The sequence below is a fragment of the Physeter macrocephalus genome, chromosome 15 (assembly GCF_002837175.3).
Source record: "Physeter macrocephalus isolate SW-GA chromosome 15, ASM283717v5, whole genome shotgun sequence".
NCBI lineage: Eukaryota > Metazoa > Chordata > Mammalia > Artiodactyla > Physeteridae > Physeter > Physeter macrocephalus.
Window position 1 is genome coordinate 79613971 of NC_041228.1, and position 26606 is coordinate 79640576.

At 38.3% G+C, this 26606-nt stretch overlaps 1 protein-coding gene across 2 annotated transcripts in view; it reads right to left on the bottom strand.

Annotated features, from left to right (window-relative positions):
- Positions 1 to 26606, bottom strand: part of SNTG1 (syntrophin gamma 1) — a 191938-nt gene that overhangs the window by 54776 nt on the left and 110556 nt on the right. For both annotated transcript variants that reach the window (XM_024127073.2, XM_024127072.2), the window contains exon 11: positions 22349 to 22387. In XM_024127073.2, coding sequence (XP_023982841.1) covers positions 22349 to 22387 — 39 coding nt within the window. The remainder of the gene's footprint in view (positions 1 to 22348; positions 22388 to 26606) is intronic.

Sequence of the window (26606 nt, forward strand, 5' to 3'; positions counted from 1 at the left end):
CGTTCAGATCGGCTGCAAAAACCGGGCTCCTCTCCCGCCTGCAGCCGCTTCCCTGAAAACCTCTACTGAGCCAGCGATTCTGGAGCAGCGCCGGGCCCCTCGCACGGGGACCACGGCTGGCGCTCGGATTTGTCACCGCAAGGCGCTGGCTATAGGGGCTTCTTGCAAGACATGGACATTTAGCAGCTTGGGGCTCTGCCAGGGTGCTTTGGAGAGAAGCGATCAGGCAAGGGGAAAGGGAGCCCAGTGCCAGCACGAGGGAGCGGGTCGTGGCAGGGGGTCGGGGGCACGGACAGGGCTGAGGCCTGCTATCTGCCGACCTGTCGGTGTCATCCGAACCGCGTTGCTCTCCTTAGGCTGGCTTTTCTCTGACAATTATAAAATAAATCTGGGCCACCGTGATTCACAATTCAAGAGGAAAACTCTCTCTCTCTCTCTATATATATATACATATACATACACACATATATGTGTATACGTTCACAATTCAGGAGGAGAACAACATATATACATATATGAATACATAGATACTGTTTTCCATATGTACTTGTGAATTATATGTACACATATTTGCCAAGAGATATAGCAGATATAAAGGCATGCAAAGCTTCTGTGTATAAAGGTAACATTTTCAGCTGATTGTAACCTGTGCCTTTTTCCTTTCCCCACTCCAAAATTGCAGTAATTCGTTCAAGCCTCTGTCATAAACATCTGGGAAACAGCAGTGAACTGAATACACAATGCAGTAGTACAACTTAGATTGCACTTTGGGGGACTGAGAACTGAGATAGAAAAAAGTAAAACATTTGTTATGTTCTAGAGCAAGGGACTGCAAGGGAAATGAGGTAAATTGAGTCAGGGAAGGGAAGACGGGAAGTGTTGCGAAGGGGCTGGCATTTCCCACAAGGTGACCAACCATAGGGTCTCCCAGAGGGGACATCTGAGGACAGGTGGGGAAGAGCAGAGAATCCGCCAGAGGGCAGAGCGTGGAAACAGAGGGCCCACCAAGGCACCGCGGGAACGCAGGCGCCTGCAGGACCACCCGGGGGCTGAGAGGCCAGGCAGCTGGAGAAGGTGGTCTGGAGAGAAGAGCTGATGATGAGACGAGACGGACCATGACCTCAGAGGCGCCCCCTGCGGGCCCCGGGCGGGCCTGGCTTTCCTGAAGGACTCACGGTGGAGCTATTTTGGACGGTGGAGCTGAACTGACATTGCGTGTGTGTGTGCGTGTCTGCGCGCACGCGTGTGGACAGAGCTGCAGGAGCGTTAAGTGACAACTCAGTGGGAACGAGCTCGGTGCCTGTGTCTCTACCTTGAGTAAGACGAAGAGTCAGGGAAGGAATGAGGCACCACTTGTAGGAACTACGGGATCCAACGATCCTGCACAGGAGACCCAGGGAGCAAAGGAGGTGAGGAGAATGCAGATTCAAAGTTGCAGGCAGAAGAGGTGTGCAGGTGACCTTGACTGGTCTCTGTGAACCTCTCCATGTTCAGAGTGAGAGGCTGACAGAGGGCGCGAAAGCCTGGGGTGCAAACAGCACAAACATGACACCTCTCCGCGGGGGGCGTCTCCCTGCCTGAGTCTAAATACAGTCCTCCTACGGCTGAAGTTTTCACGACACAGATTAATGAATCCATGATTTTAAATTAAATTTCAATACTTGCTTTTGTATTGCCGAATCAATGTCTCAAGCAATTTGCCAAATCTCATTTTGGTGGTGAGATTAAAATGTGCTCAAACCCACAGTGACAGCACCCAGGACGTGTCACGATTGCAGCCACGGAAACCGGAGGACACGGCATGAAAAGTGAAATCCCGTATGTCGCTTAATAAACACCTTTGCTGATAAATAAATATCTATGGAGAAAGGAAACTCTCATCAGAATGGTTGGTTGACAAGGTTAAAAGTCTTAAGGCATCGTTATAACCTAAAAGATCTGTTAATAGTTACAGGTTATAAATATTCAGGCCTGGGGGTTTCATTGATACTTTGTTTCAATGTAAGTATTTCTTTAAATAGGTATTACTGTAGCAGAGATGTAGTGGAATTTTGCTGTCAAAAATACGCATGCAAATGGGACATCGTAGGTAGGATTGTAGAGGATTCTGTGGGGATCAACGAAACGTGTCTTAGTAAACTAAGCTAATGTGCATTTGAAATTAATATGGGAGCAATCAAATCCAATCACATTTCTTGCAATCCATTTTAATTTCATTGCTATACTGACATTACAATTTTTTTCTACTACATAATTTCAGAGGAAAAAAACCAATAAGTTCCACATATACAAGAAGTTTATGAAGGGAATCAAATTACTAAAAATTTAGAGAGCTTAGAGTGAGGCTTGGCCTAATTTCCTATTCTGATTAACACCAGTTACTAGAGGACCATTGTGAAAATAAATTAGCCATTGAAATATAGAAATCGTTTTTTCTGAAAAGCATTTTTGTCACTAACAGATATTTCATAACAGAACAATTAGTTTCTCCTTCTACAGATCTTTCAACTTGTATTTCCATTTAGTGTATTTTTAGTTTCTACGTTTGCATAAATAATACATTCTCCTTAATACCAGGCTGTAGTTAAGTTCTTACTCAATTGAAATGATGTTATAAAAACTCCAATAACTGAATAAATAAAAACCAAACAAGAGCAAGAAGCATTTTTCAGCTTTTTGAGCATAATCACAATCTTTTTTCTAACTTCAGTTAATCAAATCAATCATGAATACAGATCTGGACAGAGGTAATCTACACATAGAGTCAATGTTTATGACTTTGTAGAAACCTGATACTATTTCATTGGTGCAGGAAAACTGCTGTTATGGCAAACCCCATCCTAAACTCTGATTCTAATTATCAAATAAATTCTCAGTGATGTCAAACTGTCTAAAGCGGAAAACTTGAGAGAGGTTTCTTCTGTCGGAAAGAATGTCTGCTGAGATGAACTACGGTTACTTCCTCTTCTGGAATGGAGGGGGGTGTCCATAGAACCTCAAGAAGATTCTCAAGAAGAGCTCAGCGCCTGAAGAATAACTGCTTTCCTTCATCCTCTAGGCAGGTAAGGTGTTTTCTACTAAGACAGCAGAGGAGAGACATTTTCCTCCTCCTCCTGCTTCCACCGGAGTACCCAATGCTTTACAAAAAGATTTTGGAACTTCACTCCTTGCTTTTTCACTCAAAAATCCTAGCAGAAGGCAGATGGGAAAAACCCACATTGTTACATGATACCTTTGGATCTACATTTATTTATAAATAATTACATATTTGGTACTTTATACTGGCGCTTCATCTTCAGATACCAACACCTGCATTAGTTTCCTGTTGCAGGAATGTAAAAATTACTGCAAACTTGGTGGCTTAACACAGCACAAACTTGTTTTATTACGGTTCTGTTGGTCAGAAGTCTACAACCATTCTCACGGAGCTGAAATCAAGATGTCAGCAGGCTGCATTCCCATTTCTTCACGTCTTAGTATAAAATGATTCCTTCCCTTGTCGATTTGTCCAGCCACACACAGTTCTTTTTACCTTGGAAGCTGTCCTACCTTGACCTCCGTAGATGCAAAGCCCCAGCGCACACACGCCACAGGCAACTTGACTTTATACTCTCCTCTTTGACAATCGCCTACCTGCTTCACTCCACTAAGACCTTGCTTCTCATACTTAACTTTTGAATGCTTAGCTCACCCTCTGTGTTTATGTTTTAGCCCAGGTCTCACTGACAGCTCTTCTCTTCCCCAGCTCTGGTGTCTCAGTAGCGCCTGTCTGACTCAGATGGGCTTGCAGTCCTCCCACCCGGGACTCAGCTCGGGAGGACAGCTGCCACCCACCTCATTTGGCGCCTGCAAGTGAACACAAATAGCATCAACCTCCGTTTGCTGGAAAACCACGATTTCTTTTTGAATATGACAGTCTTCTTCATATTTTTAGCTTTGGGTTTGTATATGTTTTACTGATTTTACAATATTTGGCCCTGAGTTATTCCTGATAGGAAGAGCACACCAAATATATTTTTCTTAAGCTAATAAAAGATAATAGAGTATAAGACATGATATTTATCATTTTATAACATATTCCCCCATTTCCCAAGCCTACATCTACTTTTTGCAGCTAGAAGGTAACTATAAATATAATTTAATGGACAGTTTTGTATTTTGAGCTGTTTTGTTCTTCAGGTGAAAAATACTGTAATGAAAAATACTGCAAAAATACACAACTAAACAGTGCAGTATTTCTGTTTTGAAGTGAGCTTGTTTCAAAGTATTTCTTAATGACGAATCATTTAACATATTAGCTACATCATCTGGGTTATACTCTAAGGCTTCAAAGGCACTAGAAACGAGTCCAGTAAAACACAGTGGACAGGAGCATTGGGTAAGTGCCTACACCATCAAAACCGGTAGGAAGGGAATTCTGGCAATAAAGCAGGTTCCTGCAGTGCGTGCACTATGGAGCATAAAGTCAATCCATTAAATCCCAAATGGGATGAATGATTCTCTTACGGGAACATTCTTGCTGTGCTTTTCTGCGGCACTCATCACTTAAATCTTCTTTCACGTATCAGGGGAAAAGGATTATACAGTTTGGTTAATTAAATCACCCTTCAGGAAGTGTTAAAGGAAGCAAAATATAGCAGTTGTTCTATCCATGTATATTTAAAAACAAAAACATTTGCACCTACTGGGCTTGTCTTTACGTATCCTTTGCTAACTTCCCCTTTTAACATGTAATACCCCCTTGAGTAAACTTTTTGGTTATGGGATTCAGAGTCACTCATTGTTATCATAATTTGATGCCGTCTACAAAATGTTAAAAAACTGTTCCAAAATATGGAAACACTACTACTTGGGCAACCATACAAAGTGTGTTCTAGTTAAATTAGATTCATAATATAGTGGGCACCACGATGGATGATTATGAAGAAAATGACATTAAAGAAAATGTATGAACTTGCAAAGTATCTGTGTCCACTCACTTTACTACAAGGAAATAAAACTCTCTGGATTTCTCAGTGCTCCTGTGAAAAAGCCCTAGCTCCTGAGACAAGGAAATGTCTACAGAAAAAGACAAGAACGTTAGAATGCTTGTCTTTACTTTTACTAGAAACATTTTTCTTTTCATATACCTTGAGAATTAGAACCGGAGCCATTTTTCTAGTTACTTGTTCTCATCTGAACTGAAAGGATAATAAAACTTGCTTTATCTCCCTGAGAGGCTGAGTGGTTACGGCCAGACAGTTGCTGGCTAAGGCCCCGGGTGCCAGGGAGACTGGGTGGCTCTCTCCCTGGACACATTCTTTTCAAAGAGAAGGAGGCCCAGAGCTTGGAGACTGAGTCATGTAATTCAGACTGGGTTTATCTGGCCCTTGGAGTGACATTTACATTTTAAAAGGTTAGGTGGAGACCCAGGGCACTTTCCATCCTTCCTCAGAAGGACAGGTTGTCTCTGTCTCCTTTTAGCAGTTGGGGCCAGTGGTTTCATGGCCCTGTGTGAGCAGAGAAGCACCTTCTCCCCCATCTGTCTCCCGGGGCGTAGCTGCCACCAGGTGGTTCTCATCGCATCCCCTGCAGTCTGGGTGCGGTCACTGACACTGATGTTCCTTTGGCTGAAGAGCTGGTTGTGAGAATCAATGAAGAACTTTTTCCCATGACCCAATTGCCTCATGCTTCTGCAATATTAATATATATGTAAAGTACATAACCTTGTAAGCAGAGCAGCATCTCAGACTTTTTGCCATTCTTGACAAAGCTGGTAGATTTACTATGTGCCAGACATAAAGCTGAGCTATTTACACCTACTAAATCACATCATACTTTAAAACAACTGGTTTACAGATAAGGCATCTAGAAGACAGGGCTTAGGACAACCACCAAGGACACTCACCCAGTAAGACGTGTGGAGATAAGAAGTTTGGTTGCAGAACCCCAAACCCTTGGTTAGATACCATGCGGCCCTTACTATCACACATGGTAATGGCCAGGATTTGGAAGCTCAAGGCTGACAACTTCTGTCTTCTGCTCTCCTCTTGAAACCTTAAACTAAGCTGACAACTTCTGTCTTCTGGACGCCTCTTGAAACCTTAAACTAAGTTAACTCCACCTTTCTCTCCCTTTCAAGGAGATTTAACCTTTGATATTCTTTCTTTATCACCCAAAGATACAGATATAGACATAAATTAAGATTTCAAGCCTCATCTTATATTTTATAGTCTTGCATATATTTATATATCTGAAACTATGTAAATAATCTAAACCTTTCATAAATTCCTACTTAGCTTTTATCATTTCTCATTTCTCACCTACAACAAGCCTAAGGGAAACTGAATCTTGAAAATAATTACAAAATTATTCAGATATTAGAGAAAATCAACTGATTTATCAATTGAAAAAGCAATCAGCTACTTCCCACGCTTGGGCCCTGGACTGGGTGGTGAGGTCACATGGAATAATAATATCAGAAGAGCTCTGATAGTTGTTTCCTTTGACACGGCAGCTAAGTCCATCAGACAGTATAGCTCCCTGGCATTTTTGGATGATGAAATGTGCCCATTACAGTATAGCATGCTAAATAAAAAGCAGAGACAATAAGGAATCTGCAGTTCCTATGAGCACAGGTGATGGCCAATCAACACGGCTCTGAAGGCAAAAACGAAGTGCTCGGTGTGGCTCTTACAAGGTGGGGACAGCAGACCAGTGCTGAGATGAGTCTTCTGTGAGCAGGGAATTCGTGTCTGATTTTAAGCCTTCAGTCATTCTCTCGGCATACAGAGATGATGCATAGCGTTGATGACACAGTTAAATAACTTCCCATCGTGAGAGGCACACAGGGTTATATTAGCAAACATGGTATCTCTCTCTCTCTCTCACACACACACACACACACACACACACACACACAGAATTCTGAAATGTTTTCCTTTTCCTAACCAGAATGGTGCATTAACTCTCTGGGTATGGTCAGTAAGGATCTGTTGTGTTACCACTGTTTCAGGAAAGTTTCTGTATGTGTGCTAGAGCTGTTTCCTCTGCTACAGGCTGGACCAGGAAAAATTCACTTCATTTAAAGGAACACCCATAGTATCTCTTTAAACTTAATAAAAGATAAGGGAGATGATGAACAGACACTCTCATTTCAAGATAAAGAATATGTAATTTGATTGCAATCAAAATTTAAATTGTGATGAAAATTTGCATGAATTAAAGAAATTAAAAAAAAACATCTCCCCTGTATAACAAGAAAAGTAGGTAAATCTAAAGACCACAGGGAAGATAGTAAAGCAAGAGGGAGAAAGAAACAGCTGGTTTATCTCAGAAGAGAAGTGGAAAAGATATTACTTCATGGAAATGAAGATGGAATTGAAACATACTGTCAAAATAGACATTGCCAACAACTCAGCTAGGAGTGGAGGCCAGGACTGAGAAAACGGGAGAAATAAAAGTAGAAATGGATGAAGAACATAAAAGATTCAGTAGACAATGGCAAGTATGGAGAAGAAGTAAAGGATGCTCAATACGGACACCATTAGGGACCCTGAATAAGAGAAGAACAAGCAAGAGGAAAAAAATATAAAGATATATTTAAAGAAAAGTTTGCGAAGCGTACGATTATTTGAATCTACCAGTTAAATAGACACACTGTGTTCCAGGAATAATTGCACCGGAAGAGTCCATCCTGAGGCCTAAGTTAATAAGCTACTAAACTTCAAAGAAAACGAGAGGATCTTTCAGTCCACTTGGCCAGGTCAATGAAGAAGCCTCCTTAGGGAAAAAAAAAAATCAATTTAGCCTCAGTCACCTCAACTGAAAAATTTAACCCAAGAAGACAGTGGAGTAGTGCTGTGATAGAAAAAAAAAAATGTGAACTTTCTGCCACTACCAACATGCTATTCAAGAATAAAGGGCGCAGTTTAAAAATTCTGAACATGTACAAACAAATGGAAAAATTATTCCCCAGAGAGTTTCCTATAGAAAATACAAGAAGGTAACTTTCTGCCTGCCAGAGAAATGAGATGAATAGAAAAAACAAACATAGATGGTGCTGGGTAGTAGAAACCATACAGTCTGTAGAAAACCAGACTAAAATTGAATTGGCAGTTATTGTTACAAAAGAGGATTTAAATGTTGAAAATGAAAAAAATGAAATGAAAATGAATAAGAATAGTTGGCAGTGGTCAGGGAAAGGAGACCACCAGTAGCGTAATTATGCTAATTTCATCATCTGCTATAACCAGTTATCAAAACATGTCATTTAGTGCTAAAAATCAAGTAATTATGAAATAAATATACTAAAAATAGTAATTTACTGAAGAAGGGTCATGAAGTAAAGAAAAAGTAAGACATATGTATGCATTCTCTTATTTTTCAAATTAGGGATTATATAGCTCATATCTACTGAAAGGGAGAATGATTGTAAATTAGAGGATTATAGTAAGGTAGACCTTTCTCAGCTAAAAGTAGGAACATGCAGGGAGTATTAAATAATACAATTTATTTATTAAAACCAATAAAAATATGACTGTAGAATTAAACCTCACATCTCTTATTTTAATTACTATAAATGAAGTAAATGTATCTATTAAAAGAAGATGTCTGCCATATTAGTTCACTAAGCAAAACAACTATGTAATATGTACAAAAAGTATGTAAAAAAGTGATTTAGGAAAGTTGTAAATAAAAAGATGAGCAAAGGCAGACATGCCAGCCAGAAGGAATACAATATCAGAAATGAAATATAAAATACCTACTTATATCAGAAAAAAGTGGAAAAAGGGAAAAAAGCATCACGTGAGGCTAAGACAGGCACTTCAGAATAAAAAAATGTGTAATCTATCACAAATAACAAATAAGAAACCATCAACATCAATAATGGGAAATAACGGGAACAATGAGAAGAAATAAACTGACACTTTGATTTACATTTTCTTTCCATGGCAGATCGAGTGGATAAAACCCAAGTAACGACATAGGAGATTGTGTTCTGTCTTCCACTCCAGGAACATGTTTTACTAGATTTCTGTTGTGTAATCTTCACTTGCATTGCTGCCTGTCATCTACTTCGATATGCAGTCAATAACGGCCCATAACTAATACTCTCAGCATACTTGTGAAATACTTTGACAAATTGACACAGAATATATAGTAAAAGGAATTGACACAGAATATATAGTAAAAGGAGGTTGCTGTGCAGAGGAAATCCGACACACAGATTTCTTGTGAGTGTGGGAATGCTCAGATGTATCTCTAAGAAGTTCCTGAATCCAGAACAATAACCTGGAAAAGCGTGTGCTCTCACACAGGCAAGCCTGGGTTTGAATTCTGGTATCAGAAGAGACATTGAACCATGAGGTGACCGTCTGAAACTGAGTACCGGCTAAAGGGAGTGTTTGGACTCCACTGCCACCGTGACACTTGGGAGAAGGAAGATATGAGGCGTCTGTTTTCTAAAAGAAGGTTTAAAAAATAACTAATACACATGTACTCCTATCCCCATCCTAGCTATAAGAATCATATCTAAACATATCAGAACACCCTGGTCACTTTTAACAATTGTATGGCTAATCTGGATGAAAGCAGAAAAAATTCTAATCAAAATGTAGTGGCAAAAAGTTGGGAATATCAGCTAATACACTGGAGTGGAGAAGCAGATACAAGTACTTTTTGTCAGCGTGAAACAAACCGATGGAATTTAAGACAATTAAATGTGAAAGTATTCACTTACTCTTAAAATGTTCACTACATGAGTAAGAGTGGGGTAATCTATGATGGCAATAGTTTTGAAAAAAATAAGTAGTTGCCTGAAAGATTAATATAAGTAGATGATTTGATGGAAGTGTCAGAAGTGTTGACTTTATTCTCCACCATATTCATTAAATATAATGCTTACAACAAGGGGAGTAACAGACCTCTTTCGATCTACGTGGTCTGCTATATTTGAAACAATGAATGCCTAGTAATTTAGATGGATTCACATTTCTGGGGTCTAGTACTTAGTCATGTCAGTAACTGTAATTCTGCTCAAAATCCTTTACCTCCATGACGTTGGGGTCCCCCCCCTCATCTGCAAGGTGGGGTCACAGAACTTACCACTTACGTGTGATGTGGGATTAAATAGGATAAGTTAAGAGCTTAGGAATAGACCATGGTTATTGTCATTATTCTGTAATCATAGTTTAATAGGGAAATGGATCAATTAAAGTATGCTCAGAAAAGTTCAACAAAAATGTTGCAGATTCTGGAAAACGAATGGCAAGTTAAACAGCTAAATAAACTGAGTATGTTTAGGTCATAGAAGAAAAGACCTAGAGGAAGAAATATGTCTTTGATTATATGAAAGTCTCCACATGGAAGAGAGAGAAACCTTTGTGTCCTCCAGAGGACACCATGGTGTCATTGAGTAGATACTGCCTGGAACATGACTTCCTGTCATTTTAAGGAAACTTTTAAATAATGCACTTTGTGAATAGAAAGGGCTAACTTACAAATAAAGGGAGTTAGGTGTGAAATAAGTCTCATTAGCTAGAAATAGAGGATCAGGTTACACAACACGGAAGGTCTTCCTCAGGACTAGAATCCGATAGCTCAATAAAGTGTTTTCAATACTGCTTCGGGCGACTTAAGCTCAAAACTGTTAAACTTTCTAAGAATAGTACTACCATGATAACTCTCCTAACTGGCCTTCACCTCATTCTCTCAGAGAATTTTGAGTATCACATTCCCTCTCCCAGACTTAAAATGACCTCCAGGGCCATTTTGCTCATCCCAGAGAAGCTGACCAGTTGATATGTAGCCAGAACGACCCTGAGAAGAAACAGAAGTTCTTGATACGTGAGCAGATGAAACATTCCTTTAGAGCTGCAAAACAGAGTTATCAAGGCTACTTGCTATTATTGGCGAAGATAAGTGGTTTCCTGCCAGAGGTGAGGAACTCAATCATCACACAAAAGGAGAGAAAATACATCAATTCTAGTGTGAGGCACTGAAATTCAAACGGCAACAGCTTCCACGCTAAAGTGGCTGCAGGGAGATACTTTTTTTTTTTTTTTTTTTTTTTTTAGGGAGATACTTTTATAACAAATGCTGAGGACAGTTCGGTGAGATGTAACCGTGTGTGTATATATATATATATATATATATATATATATATATATACTTATAACCATGAACATCATCGCTGACTCAGTATTTCTACTGTTAGCAATTTTCTAAGGAAATTATCAGAAATTCATATGAACAAGCATACACAAAACTATTTATTGAATCAATATTTGGGAGGGTGAAATAGAAAAATTAATTTATCTTAATAGAAGATTGCACCTACATACTTTGATAGAACCACTGAAAGTGAGATTTTGAAAGAATATAGGAAAAGCTCACAATAAGGCAATTGACTATGATTTTTAAAGTTATGAGAAAAATAAAATCTCAAGTAAATATTACATAATGTATGATATATACACAAAATGCATATTAATTTTTTAAACATGATAAGATCTGTATGTTGAGATTATGAGACCCATATTTCTTCTTTCTCTTTTGAAGTATTTTTCAATTTCTCACAGTGAAAACATTTATTTTTAAATAATTACATAAAAATTATTTTAAGTCTTTCTTTTCATAAAGAGAGAAAAATTGTGAAAAGCCGGTATATATTTTTATGTTAAAATGATGTGAAGAATGGCAGTTTGTGAAAACTCTGCCAGTGTTTGTGTGGAGCAGAAAAGGGGCAAATCCAGGACACGTACAAAGGAAACTGCATTTCTTGAGTATTATATTGAATATTTTCTTTTATATTCTGTAACTTCATGCTTATGAGATACTCAGATGTTTTAATACAATCAAATTATATCTAAAGAGGAAATAAGTTATTGTAAGCCTAAAATAATTGTAATTTAATTTTTATTAAAGCTCAGATAGGATTTGATGCTACAAGTTTGAGGATTCAAAAGCATTTTGGGGAATGCAAAGCACTGGATTAACAAATAACTTTATTTAAGCAATGAGAAGAAAGTGAATACTTACATATAAGTTATCAAAAATTTTGACCTACGTTTGTACTTATTCTCTATTAGTTCTATTTACTACGAACAACAAAAACCTTGAAATGTTTGATTTAATAATTCTAAGGATTGTTGAATTGTAAACCTTGGATTATAAATGTTGTTATAGGAAACTATATTTTCGGGGATTTAAAATATATTGTAGGAACAGTATGTGTTTACTTAAAGCAGTATGTGAAGCTTGCCATTTATTGTCGTGTTAAAACTAACTCACTGACTATAACCTCACTGTCTTATTTTATGGCACCAAAGAGATGTAAATTACACGGAAGGTGCTCTTAAAATTATGATTATAGGTTATGAAATGTATTCTCTAACAAATATTAAAATTTATACTTTTTTCAATTCCAGTGAAAACCACCTAACTTTACATTTTAAAGAACACACGAAATCACAAATAAGCAGAAGGAAGGAATAATAACGTTTCGAGCAGAGACAAACAAAATAGAGAAGAGAAAAACAATAGAGAAAACAAACAAAGCCTACAGTTGGTTCTTCCGAAAGATCGACATAATTGACAAGTATGTGCTATAGTGATGAAGTAAAAAGAGAGAAGATTCAAATAAGTTAATCAGAAATGAAACGGGGCTGTTACTACCAATTTGACAGAAATAAGAAGTGTTATAACAGAGTACCATAAATAATTGTAGGTGGGTACATTGGATAACATAGGTTAAATGGGATAATCCCTAGAAACACACAAACTGCCAACACTGGATCGTGAAGGAACAGAAAATCTGAAGAGACCTGTAAATAGTAAGGAGACTGAATCAGGAATCAAAACCTCCCCAAAGAGACAAGCTCAAGACAAGATGGCTTCACTGGTGAATTCTACACAACATTTAAAAAACACGAGCACCGATCTCTCTCAAATTCCTCCAAAAAATTGAAGAGGAGGGAATGCCTCCATTCTATGTCGATAGCATTACTCTGATAAGAAAGCCAGATAAAGAACCGATAAAAAAAAAGAAAACTAAATACTGATACTTTGATGAATTACAGATTTAAAAATCCTCCACAAACTACTAGCAAACAGAATTCAGCATCGCATCAGACCTACCTGTGAGGCTGCTTCCTGCTACCTCCGTGAAAACCCTAGTGATTTTTTTCTACCTTTTCACTCACATATTTAACACTTGATATCTAATTAAAATTCTGTACATTAAATCCTTTCTGTTCAAATAACTGGAGTGGCTTCTGCCTCTTGATTGAACTCTGAACGATGCTTTCTTGTAAAGACTTTGCTGTTATTCAGAGTGAGTGGAAGCTATTGGCGAGTTCTTGTGAAATGAGGATTTCTCATCTCTCTACCCCCAGCGAGTGATCTGACATACATCAGAAAGCACTTTTCAAGTCCCTATAAAAGGTTTAGCAGAAGAGCTTCTCCACATGGAAACCCGAAGAGGCTTTAATTGAACTGCTTTAAATTGTCAAAAAAAAAAAAGCTAACAAGGGTTTTTTTCTGTTTCCCTTCTTCCAGCCACAGCTGTATCTGCTCCAGATCCCCTTCCTTCTAATCTATTATCATAGAATATTTAATATTTATTAACTCCTAAATATACTACATGACTTTATCTAGAGGAAAACTTCTCCACAACATCTCTTTTTATCTTTAAACATTACATTACCGTAATTCTTTAAGCTTTTCATTAAGTACTAATTTTTTGTTATATTTTGCATATGCTTTGAAACATGCACTACATTTATTGTTTTGCTCGTGGAACAAAATATACTATTATACAGAGTGTAAGAAATACAAATCGTTTTCATTAAAAAAACCTTAGTTTCTGTCATTACAACAAATCCATATTAAGCATATCCATTTTAGTTATTCTCCTAAATTTGCCTGTTGTTTAAACTGTGATTAAAATGAACTCATGCCTCAGTAGGTAGGATCATGTAATTAAAATGCAAATTTCCATATAGGTCATTGCTCACTGCATAGTGAAAAATAACTACACGTGTTGTCATGACATTCTACTATATGTCAATTTGTTAGAATATACTTTGAGGCTGGCTTGACAAACTAATTCTCCCTCTAGATTTATAACTCATTTTTGAGGATGAAATCAAAGTTAATGGGCCAGAAAAGTTTCCACATTTGGTGAAAATAAATTTTCTTGATTCATTGCTATGTAAATGGCATGAGTCTCCTGCTATGAGAATTGTAGGCATTCTAATCTAGAAAGAATGAATCTCCTTCAAATTCAATAATATCAAGTGCTGCTTTTCTGTAGTATTTCAGAAATATATTGGCATTTTTTCAAAATATAATTAAGACAAAATTTACTTAAAACTGTAAGAATTGCTGTCACAAAAAATCATCTAGATTTTCTTATTTTTGTGTAATAAGTTATATGTAATACGTGATTATTTTTGTCTTATTTAAAAAATTATTTTTAGAACTTAAAAAAATTAAAAAAATTTTATTTTTGGCTGCATTGGGTCTTCGTTGCTGTGCGTGGGCTTTCTCTAGTTGCGGTGAGCGGGGGCTGCTCTTCATTGCCGTGTGCGGGCTTCTCACTGTGGTGGCTTCTCTTGTTGCGGAGCACAGGCTCTAGGCGCGCGGGCTTCAGTAGTTGCAGCACGTGGGCTCAGTAGTTGTGGCTCGCAGGCTCTAGAGCACAGGCTCAGTAGTTGTGGCGCACGGGCTTAGTTGCTCTGTGGCATGTGGGATCTTCCCAGACCAGGGCTCAAACCCGTGTCCCCTGCATTGGCAGGCGGATTCTTAACCACTGTGCCACCAGGGAAGTCCTTCAATTTTTTAATGTTAATAAATAATATCTATACAAATGTTCATTAAAAATAAGTCAAACATACAGAATATGTAAAATAAAACATGAAAACTGGATCTTCACTCTCCTCTAGATCTTCACCCTTCTCTGGAGACGTTCGGGGGTAACCATCTTGTAGAAATCATCCTAAACCTTTAAAAGAAATGTTTGCACATAGGCCTAAAAAAGGCCCAACAGATGGATTCATTGTGTGGGTGAGTGTTTTATTTTTGAACCTTAATTTCTGCACATGTAGACCTATTTGAGTATAGTGGTATTATAATCTACAGAGTGACTGTAACAAATTTATGTAATCATTTCTATATTGGTGGGACAATTGTCTTGTCTTTATCTTTCTATTACATGTAAATTTTCTTCTGCTAACATCCTTTAAAAAAGAAGAACTGTTGAGCCCAATGAAATGTGCATTTTAAATTTCGGTACTTAATATAAAACTGCCCTCCAAAAATTTTGTAACCATTCATACTCTCACCAAGAGTATTATATGAGAATGTCTGAAGATTTAAATGTATGAAAGGTTTTTATAAACATTAATACATCAGTTAAATCTAATTGATGATAGCTGTGCTTCACAAAATATCTGTATTCACCAATTGAATACAAGAGCTCAGGGAAGATATTCTTTTCTTTTGTTGCAAGAGACTCCTTTCGTCTGTTCTAAATCTCAAAATCAAGGCAACATGAACTCAGGACATTGTGAGCCGTCCACACTGTCCTGCAGTTCTGCCCTCACCACAACAGGCTTAGCTTCAGCCAAGACTTTCTTACGCTTCCATACTCAGAAAGCACGCATTTGAATCACGTTACACTAACACTTTGAGAGTGGCCTAAGACTTTGCAATGGTTCTCTCATTACCACCAAACACCCACCCTAGACTCATCTTGCACTTGAATTTTGATGAAGACATTGCTCCTATTTCCCCAGTTTTTAAACAGGCCCCTTCCCTGTATTAAATGCTTAAGAGCAGCCTCGGAAGCCTTAGCAATCTTGCCAGTGTTTTCTTCCTCTGCACTAGGTTTTCTCACATCACGTTGACTGTTGTTTTAACCTCTCCAGAAAGTGAGTTCTGAGCCTACATCACTTGCATTTATGAGCCACATCTGATCAAGTTACCTGCATCGCCGTGTGCAACTGAGACCCTCACGGGGGCCTGGAGTCACGGACCATGACTCACTGCTCTGATGCCCTGGGAGCTCTGCCCTCCTGGACGCCCTTCTAGAGAAGGTTAGGAGTCTTGGCTTCATACTCAGTTAACACAGAGGATGAGTCATATTCACACAACGAGGCGCAGACAACAGATCTCATGCAATGTCACAGCCATCCTCACAGAAGGTGCGGTGGGCAGTGTCACTGTGTGTCCAACTTAGGTTTACAGCTTCCAGCCCACTGTCTGCTTCCCAGTATCACATTAATGTCATGCTCAAACTTCTTCTAATACACATTCCAACACATCAAAGGATGTATGGAAAATGACAAAACGGAATAGCCGACTCTCTCCCCCTGCATAATAGTCAAAATTTAATGCATTCTACAGAGAAATCGTTCGAATAAAATCATACATTTATCAACACGAGTGTATACTATAGAGAATTAATATATTAGTCAGAATATTTACTAAATCTAAATATATATTTAAACTAAATTTTTTTCCTGTGAGCTAAGAATTTGTAAAATATTCTTTACAGATCACTATGTTCAAAAGATCTTTTAGCTATTATCACGGAGAGAAAAGTTCTCAAAATCTCTTAAAAAGGACAAAGCTTAACATGGTGGCTTCAAAATATAATATTAAGCATTTATTTCCATTGTAAATGTCCATCATGCTCTCATTTGTGCTTCAGAATTTTAAGGGTAGCCCGACGGTAAAAAGAAAATTTATTCTATACTGTTAATACAAAATACATTTAATATGGTGTGAAATGAAATAAATACTACACTATAGTCATTTACTTTTTTCCTCTGAAAATAAAATAAATCCCAACAAATTGATTATAATTCAACAGAGAAACCAGACAAATATGGTGCTGGCAGAGCATGCTCTGTGTCTACATTCTCCCCACTGGATCTAAATCCCATCCTTCTACATCACGTCCTGTGTCTGTGGACTTCCACGGACTCCATGAGCAAACTCCCTCACCCTCTTGCTTCCCTCTGGAGTCCTTCTACGAGAGAAACTAGCAGGAGAAAAGAGGGGAGGAAGACAGAGAGGTGAGGGTCCAACCCTGTCCCTGCAGAGGCTGCTAAGGGTTCGCTAGGATTCTGCCCCACGGGATAACACATCTTCTGTCAGGCATCCTTATCTGTACGAATACCCTAATGATTTTTATCATAGCCCCTTCCCTTGCCTCTCCAGTGACAGACACAGATAAACCTTTTCAGTTTCTGAAAAACAGCCTTATGTTTTTGTAAGTAATTCCTTAACTTTAACATCCTCAAATTCGCAGTTTGATTTTTTGCTTTCTCATAGATTAATAGAAATTATCAAATTTGAAAAACAGAAAATTTTTTAAAAAGACTGAAGAAAATGAAAACAATTTATAGACCCGTGAAGCAGTGTGCAGCATGTCAGCATATGTGTGATGACAGTCCCAGAAGGAGGGCAGTGAGAGAAAGGGGGTGATAAGATTATTCAAGGACGTAAGAGCCAAAAACTTTAAAAAATCCAGGGAAAACATTAACTTAGAAATCCAAGATAGTCAACACAGTCCAGGTAGAATAAACACAAAGGGATATATACCTAGGCACGTCATAAGTCAAACTTCTGCAAGACGTAGACAAGAGAAAATACTGAAAGCAGTGAAACTTTCATCACATAGAGGAAAATTTCAATATGTTTAAGAGCTAACTTTATATTAAAAACTGGATGTCAGTAGACTGCGGAATGACATATTCAAAGCATTGAAAGGGGCAAACAAAAAAGGTCATTTTCCTTAGCCAACAGAACTATTTTTCAGAAGTAAAGGCAAAATAAAGACTTTCCCAGATAAAGAATTGGGATAATTCATAGCTAGCAGACCTTCCCTACATGAAATATTAAAGGAAGTCCTACAGTATGAAAGAAAATGGTGACAGACAGAAACTGGATCCATAGGAAAAACTAAAAAGCACTGGAAAACTAAAGAGCACTGGAAATAGTAATATGTTGCTAATTATAAGTCTTTCTTCTTTCAATAATTAAGAAAAAACATGAAACTGTTTAAAGCAATAATTGTATCACTGTATTTTTGAATTTAACATATATGTGATATATATGACAATAGTAATACAACGTAAAGCGTTTGAGATGGATCTGTATTAAAATGCAGCAAAGTTTCCATATAATATCAATATTAGGTCAGTATAAAGTTGAAGTGAATTATGATAATTTAAGGATTAAAGATTAAAGATTCAATCTCAAGACCAAATTCTAAAAAAACAAAATCTAAAAAAACAATCAAAACGTATAGTTAAAAATCAACATTGGAATTAAAATTCTACATTAAAAATATGCTTAACATAAATAAGGAACTAAAAAGAAATAGAGAAGATAAAAAGACATGAAACAGCTAAAAAACCAAGAGCAAAATGGCAGATGTACATCCAAATAAATCAATGATTTTTAAATGTGATTGAGTGAAACAATTTAATCAAATGCAGATATTGTCAGACTGGATAAAAAAATCAAGACCCAACTTTAAGCTGTACAGAATAACACGCTTTAGATTCGCCAGTGCAAAACAGAGTAGAAGCAAAAGATTAGAAAAGGATATACCAATGTGACAGTAAATCTTAACAGATGAGAAAACAGATTTTAATGTAGAGAAAAAGAAACAGCTCAATCTCGGGATGAGAAAAATGTCATTATCTTATGAATATATAACAATTATAAATGTCCCTAACAACAGAAACCATTATAATGAAGTAAAATGACATAACTAAAAGAAAAACACCCGATAGTGACAGTGGGAGACGTAGATATTACCACCATAATAACTGAGAGAAGAACTAATCAAAAAGTCAGTAGAAATATAAAGAGACCTGAACAGCACTCTGGCCAGGTGGACACACCTGACATTTGGAAAATGTCAGGCCATCTCCTCTCAGGCTGGATTTTGTCCATCTCGAATTGAGAAGAGGCCAGTTGCTTAAGCGTAAAAATAAAAACTTAGTTACTAGAAATAAACGATGCATTGCTTTCTTCCTTTTGCTAATCTTGAACTGTTAAAATCTAAGTACAACACAAATCCCGTAAGCTATTAAAAAAGATTGCTGACTTAGGCTACATAAAACACAAAGGTTAAATTCCCTTCATGTACTGAGTAGGCAGTGCTTACAAATAAATACGAAACAATAAGAAGAAAATAGGAACGTCTCAAAATGTAGAGAAAGACATGAAAGGATATGCCAATGTCACTTAAAGATGCTCAACCTCACAATAGTATTAGAAATCCATCTTAAAAATGGCAAGAACACACGTTTCTCCGGTTCTCCAATAGAAAAGACCAAAAGCCAGAGGTCATCCAGTAAACATGGTGGACAGAGCTGATTCCAGTATATAAAGAGGCAAAATAGAATGGAAGAAGAAGGACAAACTTAATACACATCTGAGTTCAAAACAAAAATGGAATGTCCTGGTGTGGGAACTGAAGAGGGAATGGAAGTGAGTGAAGTTGCAGGGAAAGGCGGGGGAAGGCAGGGAGGGACTTAATGCACGAGGGCTTGGGAATGAAACCCTCAGGATGGGAAGGAGACTGGGCTGGACTTCTTCCCAGATGCAGACACTTTACCAGGCTCTTGAGCATCTTCTGGAGGTGCTGTATTCTTGTACAATAACGTGTATATTTCACCCTTTATAACACCCTTTATTAAAAATAGTGGCTTACTTATTCCCTGTTCTTCACTTTGCCATTGGCACCTAATGAACTTTCGTGGAGGGTCTTCTAGACCGGTGCCACGTGAGGTAGCTCACCCTCTTGATGGCGGGTCACTATCCCCCTGACGGGATGTGCAGGCTGTTTCGGGTCCCTCGGGGGACCTCATATCACAGATATGAGGGGACTTAAATACTTTAACATTATGTCTGACTTATTTAATAAAAAGCATTATGTATAAACATACATATTTATATCAAATCTGAGCTTCAGAGAACACTACATGAAAATTAAGTTAGGAAGAAATTTGAGATGAAAGCAACTAGTCCAAGGTAAAGTCCCGTTTGAGTGCTAAATCTGGATGAGAAGTGAGATTACGTATGATTTTCAATTTTTATTCCTTAACGTGGCTCAGATTTTAAGTAGAGGATGTACCTTGATCTCCTAACGCATCGCTCTCACACTATGCAGGTGAGATTCTCCTGTTATGCATATACATGAACGTTGAACTAGAAACTAACCCTATTTCCTGAAAGACTTCATTAACACGGTGGAAAGTAGTGAGGGAAAAATCTATTGACTCGCGCTTTCAGTTTTTAAAGTGCCGAGAAGAAGTCACTATAATTTCATAATTGTGAGATACTAAGAGATTTGAAATAAAATTTCACTATAATAATAATATTAAAAGGCTAGCAAATAAAAACCCATAAATGCTTATGCTTATCTGTGTTTATTATGTATGAATTAGAATATTAAACAGTTTTTATTATGATTTGTTCTATATGCAAGTTTTTTCAGATTCTTATGACTTCGCTCCGTGTTATTCAAAACCTAGATACATGCAGAGGCGGCGAGGACTGTCCCAAGTCACTGAAGGGAGTGTGTAGGAAGTGTTTCATGTCGTTGTCATCATAAATAAAGCATAGCTCTGGCGTAGTCAGGGTTATGAAATAGTCACAGTAATTAGATTACACTAAATATTAATACTTCACATGTTGAGGGTCTAAAGGGCAAGGGAAGTGACAACACCAATAATAGAGTCATTTTTAAGGAAACATTCTTCATTTGTATTTTTGGCAAGAATTCCCCAGAGGAGTAGGTCTACATTTTCATCTATCTGACTATAAAACGACCCTGTCTAGTCCTGGGCATGGCAGTCTTCCCTCACGGCTGAGGCTTCTATGTGAATAATTTATCCGTAATGATTTTTTCCCTGTGCTTTAGCCCTGAGAAACTGTTAAACTGTTTTTCCCAGATGTCACCTGTGCACTCCCAGCTTCAGAATCACCTGGGACGGGATGGGAGTAACAAAGCCAGTTTCCCAGGCATCATCCCGGAGCTAGTGCATCAGCTGCTCTGGGCTGGAGCCTGGTCTCTGCACCGTGAACAAGGCCCCAGACACACCCACACTGCCGTGCGTCTGCCCAGAGCACCGGCTGGCTCAGGTGCGGGGCCTGAAGGGGGGATGCCGGGTACCCTGGGCCGCACCGAGGGGAAGACAGGTCAGACCTGTAGGCGCAGCGCGCTCTCCAAGGCTCTGCTCACGCCTAGCTCGGTTACACGTGGCTCTGCGGGCAGCCTGGGCATCGTTAACGATACAGCTTATACCAGAACATAAATTCTCTACTGTAACGAACACACTTAAACATTTAATACACTAATGCAAATAATGGCATATATTAAGAAATTTACATTTGTTATCATTTACTTTTCAAAAATAAACATGTGAGATAGTTAGACTTACACAAATGCTACAGATGAGGGAGCCGAGGCTTAGATAAGAAAAGCAACCTAGTTTTGACAAACTGAAGATTATTTTTAAAATTTTACCATGGAAATTAACTTGTGCCGGGTGTACCATTTATGAATCGATATCGCAGGTGTTTAGATTTTGATCAGCGGTTGCAAACTGAGGTTGATGTCAAGTGTCAGAAGTCTGTGTCCAGCCATGGGTTCCCTGACACTGTCACACATGCCAGACAGGGTGACTCTGAGTCCACAAGCTGAACCTGCGCTTCCTTTTCTTGTTCTGATTAATGTTTATATTATGTTTACGGAAGCAATTAAAGTTAAGTTTAGCAAAATAAAATTATAAGTGGAACCAGTTACTTTTATAATCAATTATTTTATTCTAACATCAATCATTAGTCCAATAAGTCAACTAAATTCTTAGCTTGATCAATCGGACATTATTTTCATTCCACACATTAATTTAGCCTCGTTTTCAACACTATCAGCCAATTTTGAAAATTCCCTTTAACTTTTGGGTCAATTAAACATAGGTCTCCCAAAAGTTTAAGATACAGTAAAACGGTCTTATGTAAATAGCTGTCGAAGTTCTTCAGCACTGCATTCAGATAAATATAATTGTTTTGTCAAAATAGTTTTTACTTAATTCACTTAGCTCAAAAGCTTTTCTTATTAGTATGATTACAAAAACCAGGTATATTATATAATATGAAAGAAATCTAATAAATCATGTATTTTCCTGAAGATGGCAAATGATAGTACCAATTATTTGCAAAAATTATGCATTTCCACATAAAACTAAATGCAATCAAGATAGATAGATAAAATGAAATAGATAATAGATAAAATGAAAGAAACATATGACTCGGCTTTGCGAGTGTTTCTCCATCTTACCTGCTGGTTTACAGGAAAGTTTCTGTTGATTTTTCTAATCTGTAATAATAAATAAACAATAAAAGTGAGAACAACACAAGATCCCCCAAATTTTCTGAGAATCTATTTTTAGTGAGTTTATGTAAACTGATACTTACATTGACTTACTAAAATCATTGCATATCTAACACCAATTACGAACGTTTTTTAAAATTTTGACTATCAAAATTATCCCAAATTTCATATAGAAACATTTGGAAAGATTTCCATCTAATAATTTTCTCTTTATGAGAAATGAAAAGCCTATGTTTCCATAAAATGTTAAGTGAGACTCTACTGAGAATATGGACTACCTTTGCCATGTGGCATGAGGGATCTTAGTTCCCCAACCAGGGATCGAACCTGTGCCCCCTGCAGTGGAAGCACAGAGTCTTAACCACTGGACCACCAGGGAAGGCCCTAGAGTAACTTTTTATAATTTATTTTTTCACTTTGAAATCATATTATAGTCGATCTGTTTTAACACTTAAGAGAACAGAAGAAATGGAATATTCAAACACTAAAGGATGATGTACATGTATCGAAATAGTTTTAGTCAGGACCTCAAATAAAATAAACATTTACTTGAAGACAACTTATTGGCACGTCATAAGAATTTAAAATAAGTCTTCAGAGAAAGAGTTTCCTCTGTATTAAGTCACGTAAACAAACTTTAAAAGCCAAATGAAAATGAGTATCCGATTTAGACAAATGACCTTATAATACAAAAAATCTTTGTTCAGCAGAATTTTTACTAATTAAAACCAATTAGTATTTTTCACTGGTTTTCTAGAGAAGCTTAAATGATGCTCTCTGTGTGATATACTCTTACATCAGACTAAACACAGACTGTTTTCACTTAGAATATGTTTTGTTGAATTATTTTGGTTTTCCTTTTTTAGTTTTATGTCCCTTTGTCTTCCTGATAAACGTGAATTAAGAGGAAATTTGATGAACGTAAGGCACAAAGTTGGAGAAGTGTCAAATGGCTCATGTACGAGAACAGACTTACTGGCAGGATATATGTCACTTAAAATATGAAAGAAAATAAAATTTGAGCATAGGTGTGTGATCTCCGCAGGGTCATGCACAAATATCCTATCCTTCTAACATTGCTACAATCATTTCAAAGTAGTTTTTGCTCTGGTGAGGAATCAGTGAAGGAAATCTCTAAAACTATCGGTGCCTTCAGCTAAAATCAGGATAGTCTGGAGATGGGTACAGAAGAGCAGACCTCTAAGCATGTTTCACTACCAGTCAAAAAATTCATATTGAATACTTTGTGGAACTATGCTTTTTACTAGTTTTTAAGGATTGCTATAAAGTTCTACCAGCATTTTATGTGGACCACTGTCTTAAAGTGAGTCCTATCTAGCTTTGTATTTTTTAGCTCCCCTAACATGTAATTTTAGTTCTGTGAATGACATAAAATGTATGACTGAAGTTAAAAAAATGACACTTCTTTGCACAATATTTACTTAAAATGGCATTCAATGAAAACTGTTTTTCAAAATCAAGCCTCTGCCATCAAATTTGCTTAAATGGGATCCTCCAGATTAATTCAAGAAAATAATATATAGTGTTCCGATTTCTATTTTTTTCTGAATCATACTGGAACACCTCCTTCTAAATAGAAAATCACAGTACCTAAATGAACTAGACAGATATTTTCTGATTTATAGCACAAACACACGCACACATACCACACTGGTAACATACAGCTCTATGTTTTTATGGTAGGAACAATGTGGCTAATCTGGCTTCGTATAGTCCAACCAGAGAATATGTTGAACAATTTTAAATTGAGATGAAAAACAGCAACCTGAACAAAATTTTTCATTAAAATGGGTGAAAGGATCAAAAGGAAACAAATGAATTCTTTTAAGTTATCATGGTGTGAACAAGAAAGAAAGAAAGTTGAGGTTTCTTTATAACCCTTGCTTAGAGGTAGCAAGGTAGAGATGACAAGCGGTGCACTGCTATAAATGGTCTTTTTCGGATTCTTCCCTTCTATCACTTAGCATCATCTAATACTGTTTAACTTATTTTTGTATTATGATTCCCCAGAAAACAAGATCACGAGGTCATAGATTTCTGTCTGTTTCATTAAATACATCACTTCTAGCACCAAGACGTCAGCCTGGGTCTTAGTCGGGGCAAAATCAATATTTGTTGAACAAGTGAAGAGACAGAATATCTCAGAACAGAGTCAAACTCTTGTATTTGACCTCTAACTTAGTCTTGAATGCGAGTTACTTCTAAAGAAACAAAAATCTAAATTCCTAGCTTTGAATGTCTATAGTAATTGCAATGACTTCGATACCTGGAGTTCAGACCGTGACGGGAAGGGAGAGAATGCTGACGCTTTAACAGCAAGTTCTCACCCCAGAGGAAGACCGGCTCCTCGGTGGACACAAAATACAGAGAGAGATGGGGGAGGGATCTGGGCTCCTGCAACCGGCCACCTGAGATCAAGTCTTGAGGGACCGGACACAGAAAACCACAGTTAGCCTGGGGGTCCCAGTGAGACAGCTCTGGACTCTTCTCCCGGCGCTCATGGAATCCCCATGTCCAGGGTGGTTTCCAAATGATGGGAGAGCTGAAGCCAGAGGATGTGTTTCCATCTGAAGGAGAGGGTCCGAGATGTCTCCTGCCTGCGAGGCTGGTGAGAAAATCCTAGCAACGCTGGTGAGCTGGAGACGCCAGCGGGACCACACACGTCAGAGCATCAGAGACCACGGCGAAGCTTGGCCAGCCGGGAGGAACTTCTCCGCAGGGAGTTTACGGGGACGTGGTCTCCGCGGGGTGAGGGGGGGCGGGGTCCCCTCTGTACAGAACTCGGGGTACAGCCTGGCTCTGGCTTTGCTCTCACCAACCCCCCCACCCCCTGCCCACCTGCCGGCTCCCTCTCTCCTGCCCTCCCTCGCTCCCTCTTTCTCCCTTGCACTTTTTCACCCGGCAAGAGTCTTCTTTCTTTTTTGTATGTTTACCTGAGGTGCACAGAGACTAAATAGCATTAAATGACCCCAGAAGGTGGTGCAGCCCGGGTCTGTGTGACACCGCAGGCCTGGCTCTGGGACTGCATAACCAAGAACCAGGTCTGCCATGAAAACCCAAGCAGAAGTGGCCGGTGACCTTCTCTTGGGCCCTGTGTGTGGGTCCAGCTGTGTTTGCCCTGCCCTTGCTGCAGGACCCTTGACTGCAGAAGGTCTTTTCCACCTCATCTCCCCTCTGTGCCCACGTGACCGACAAGCACTGTCAGTCACAGCCGGCTGTCCCGCGGGGCGTGTCCTGTGCTGGACCCACCTGCTCCGAAGCCCAGCCCTGAATCACAGCGGGGCCCCCCGGGATGCTCGCCTTTCTGACCCGAAAATCTACAACTGGCTCAGAGAACCTGATTCTTCTTAACTAGGATCTGATTTAATCCTCTTTCTAAGTATCAGAGCTTTGTAATTGACTGAAAGAACCCCATTTATACACTTCCCTAATGATTTCCACGTGAGTAAAATTAACAGAAATGCAAAAATAATGGCAATCATTAGATTAATACATATTTTGGACTAAAGGGAACAGTTGGTACTAAGACCTGACATATTCTTGCTATGCCAAAATATAACACAGTGTTCTACTTTTATCAGAAATTCAATTCTGGAAATTTAATTGTTATGACAAATCTCACTACGTAAATTTTGACATTTACTTTAACTTTCAGAGACAGTGAGAACTAAACACAAACACATGTTTGTGAACCAGACACGATTTATAGAGACACATCTATGGGATGGCTATGCTAAGAAGAAAAATCATTTAATCTTACAAAGATATGCAAAAACTTTTCTAAAAATGTAATCCCAAATTAATAAATATAATGGTAAAGTAAATGTAATAAGTAAAAGAAAAAATAATGCTTTATTTACATCATATAGAATCAGCATTTATATCAAATTAACAAATACCATGGTTAAAAATTAAACGTATAAAATCCATTTAACAAGAGACTATGAGAATTACCCTTATCATTAATGTGTAACAGTGACATTAAAAATTATAGCCAAGATAATATGGTAAAAATAGAATGTAGGGGCTTCCCTGGTGGCGCAGTGGTTGCGCGTCCGCCTGCTGATGCAGGGGAACCGGGTTCGCGCCCCGGTCTGGGAGGATCCCACGTGCCGCGGAGCGGCTGGGCCCGTGAGCCGTGGCCGCTGGGCCTGCGCGTCCGGAGCCTGTGCTCCGCAACGGG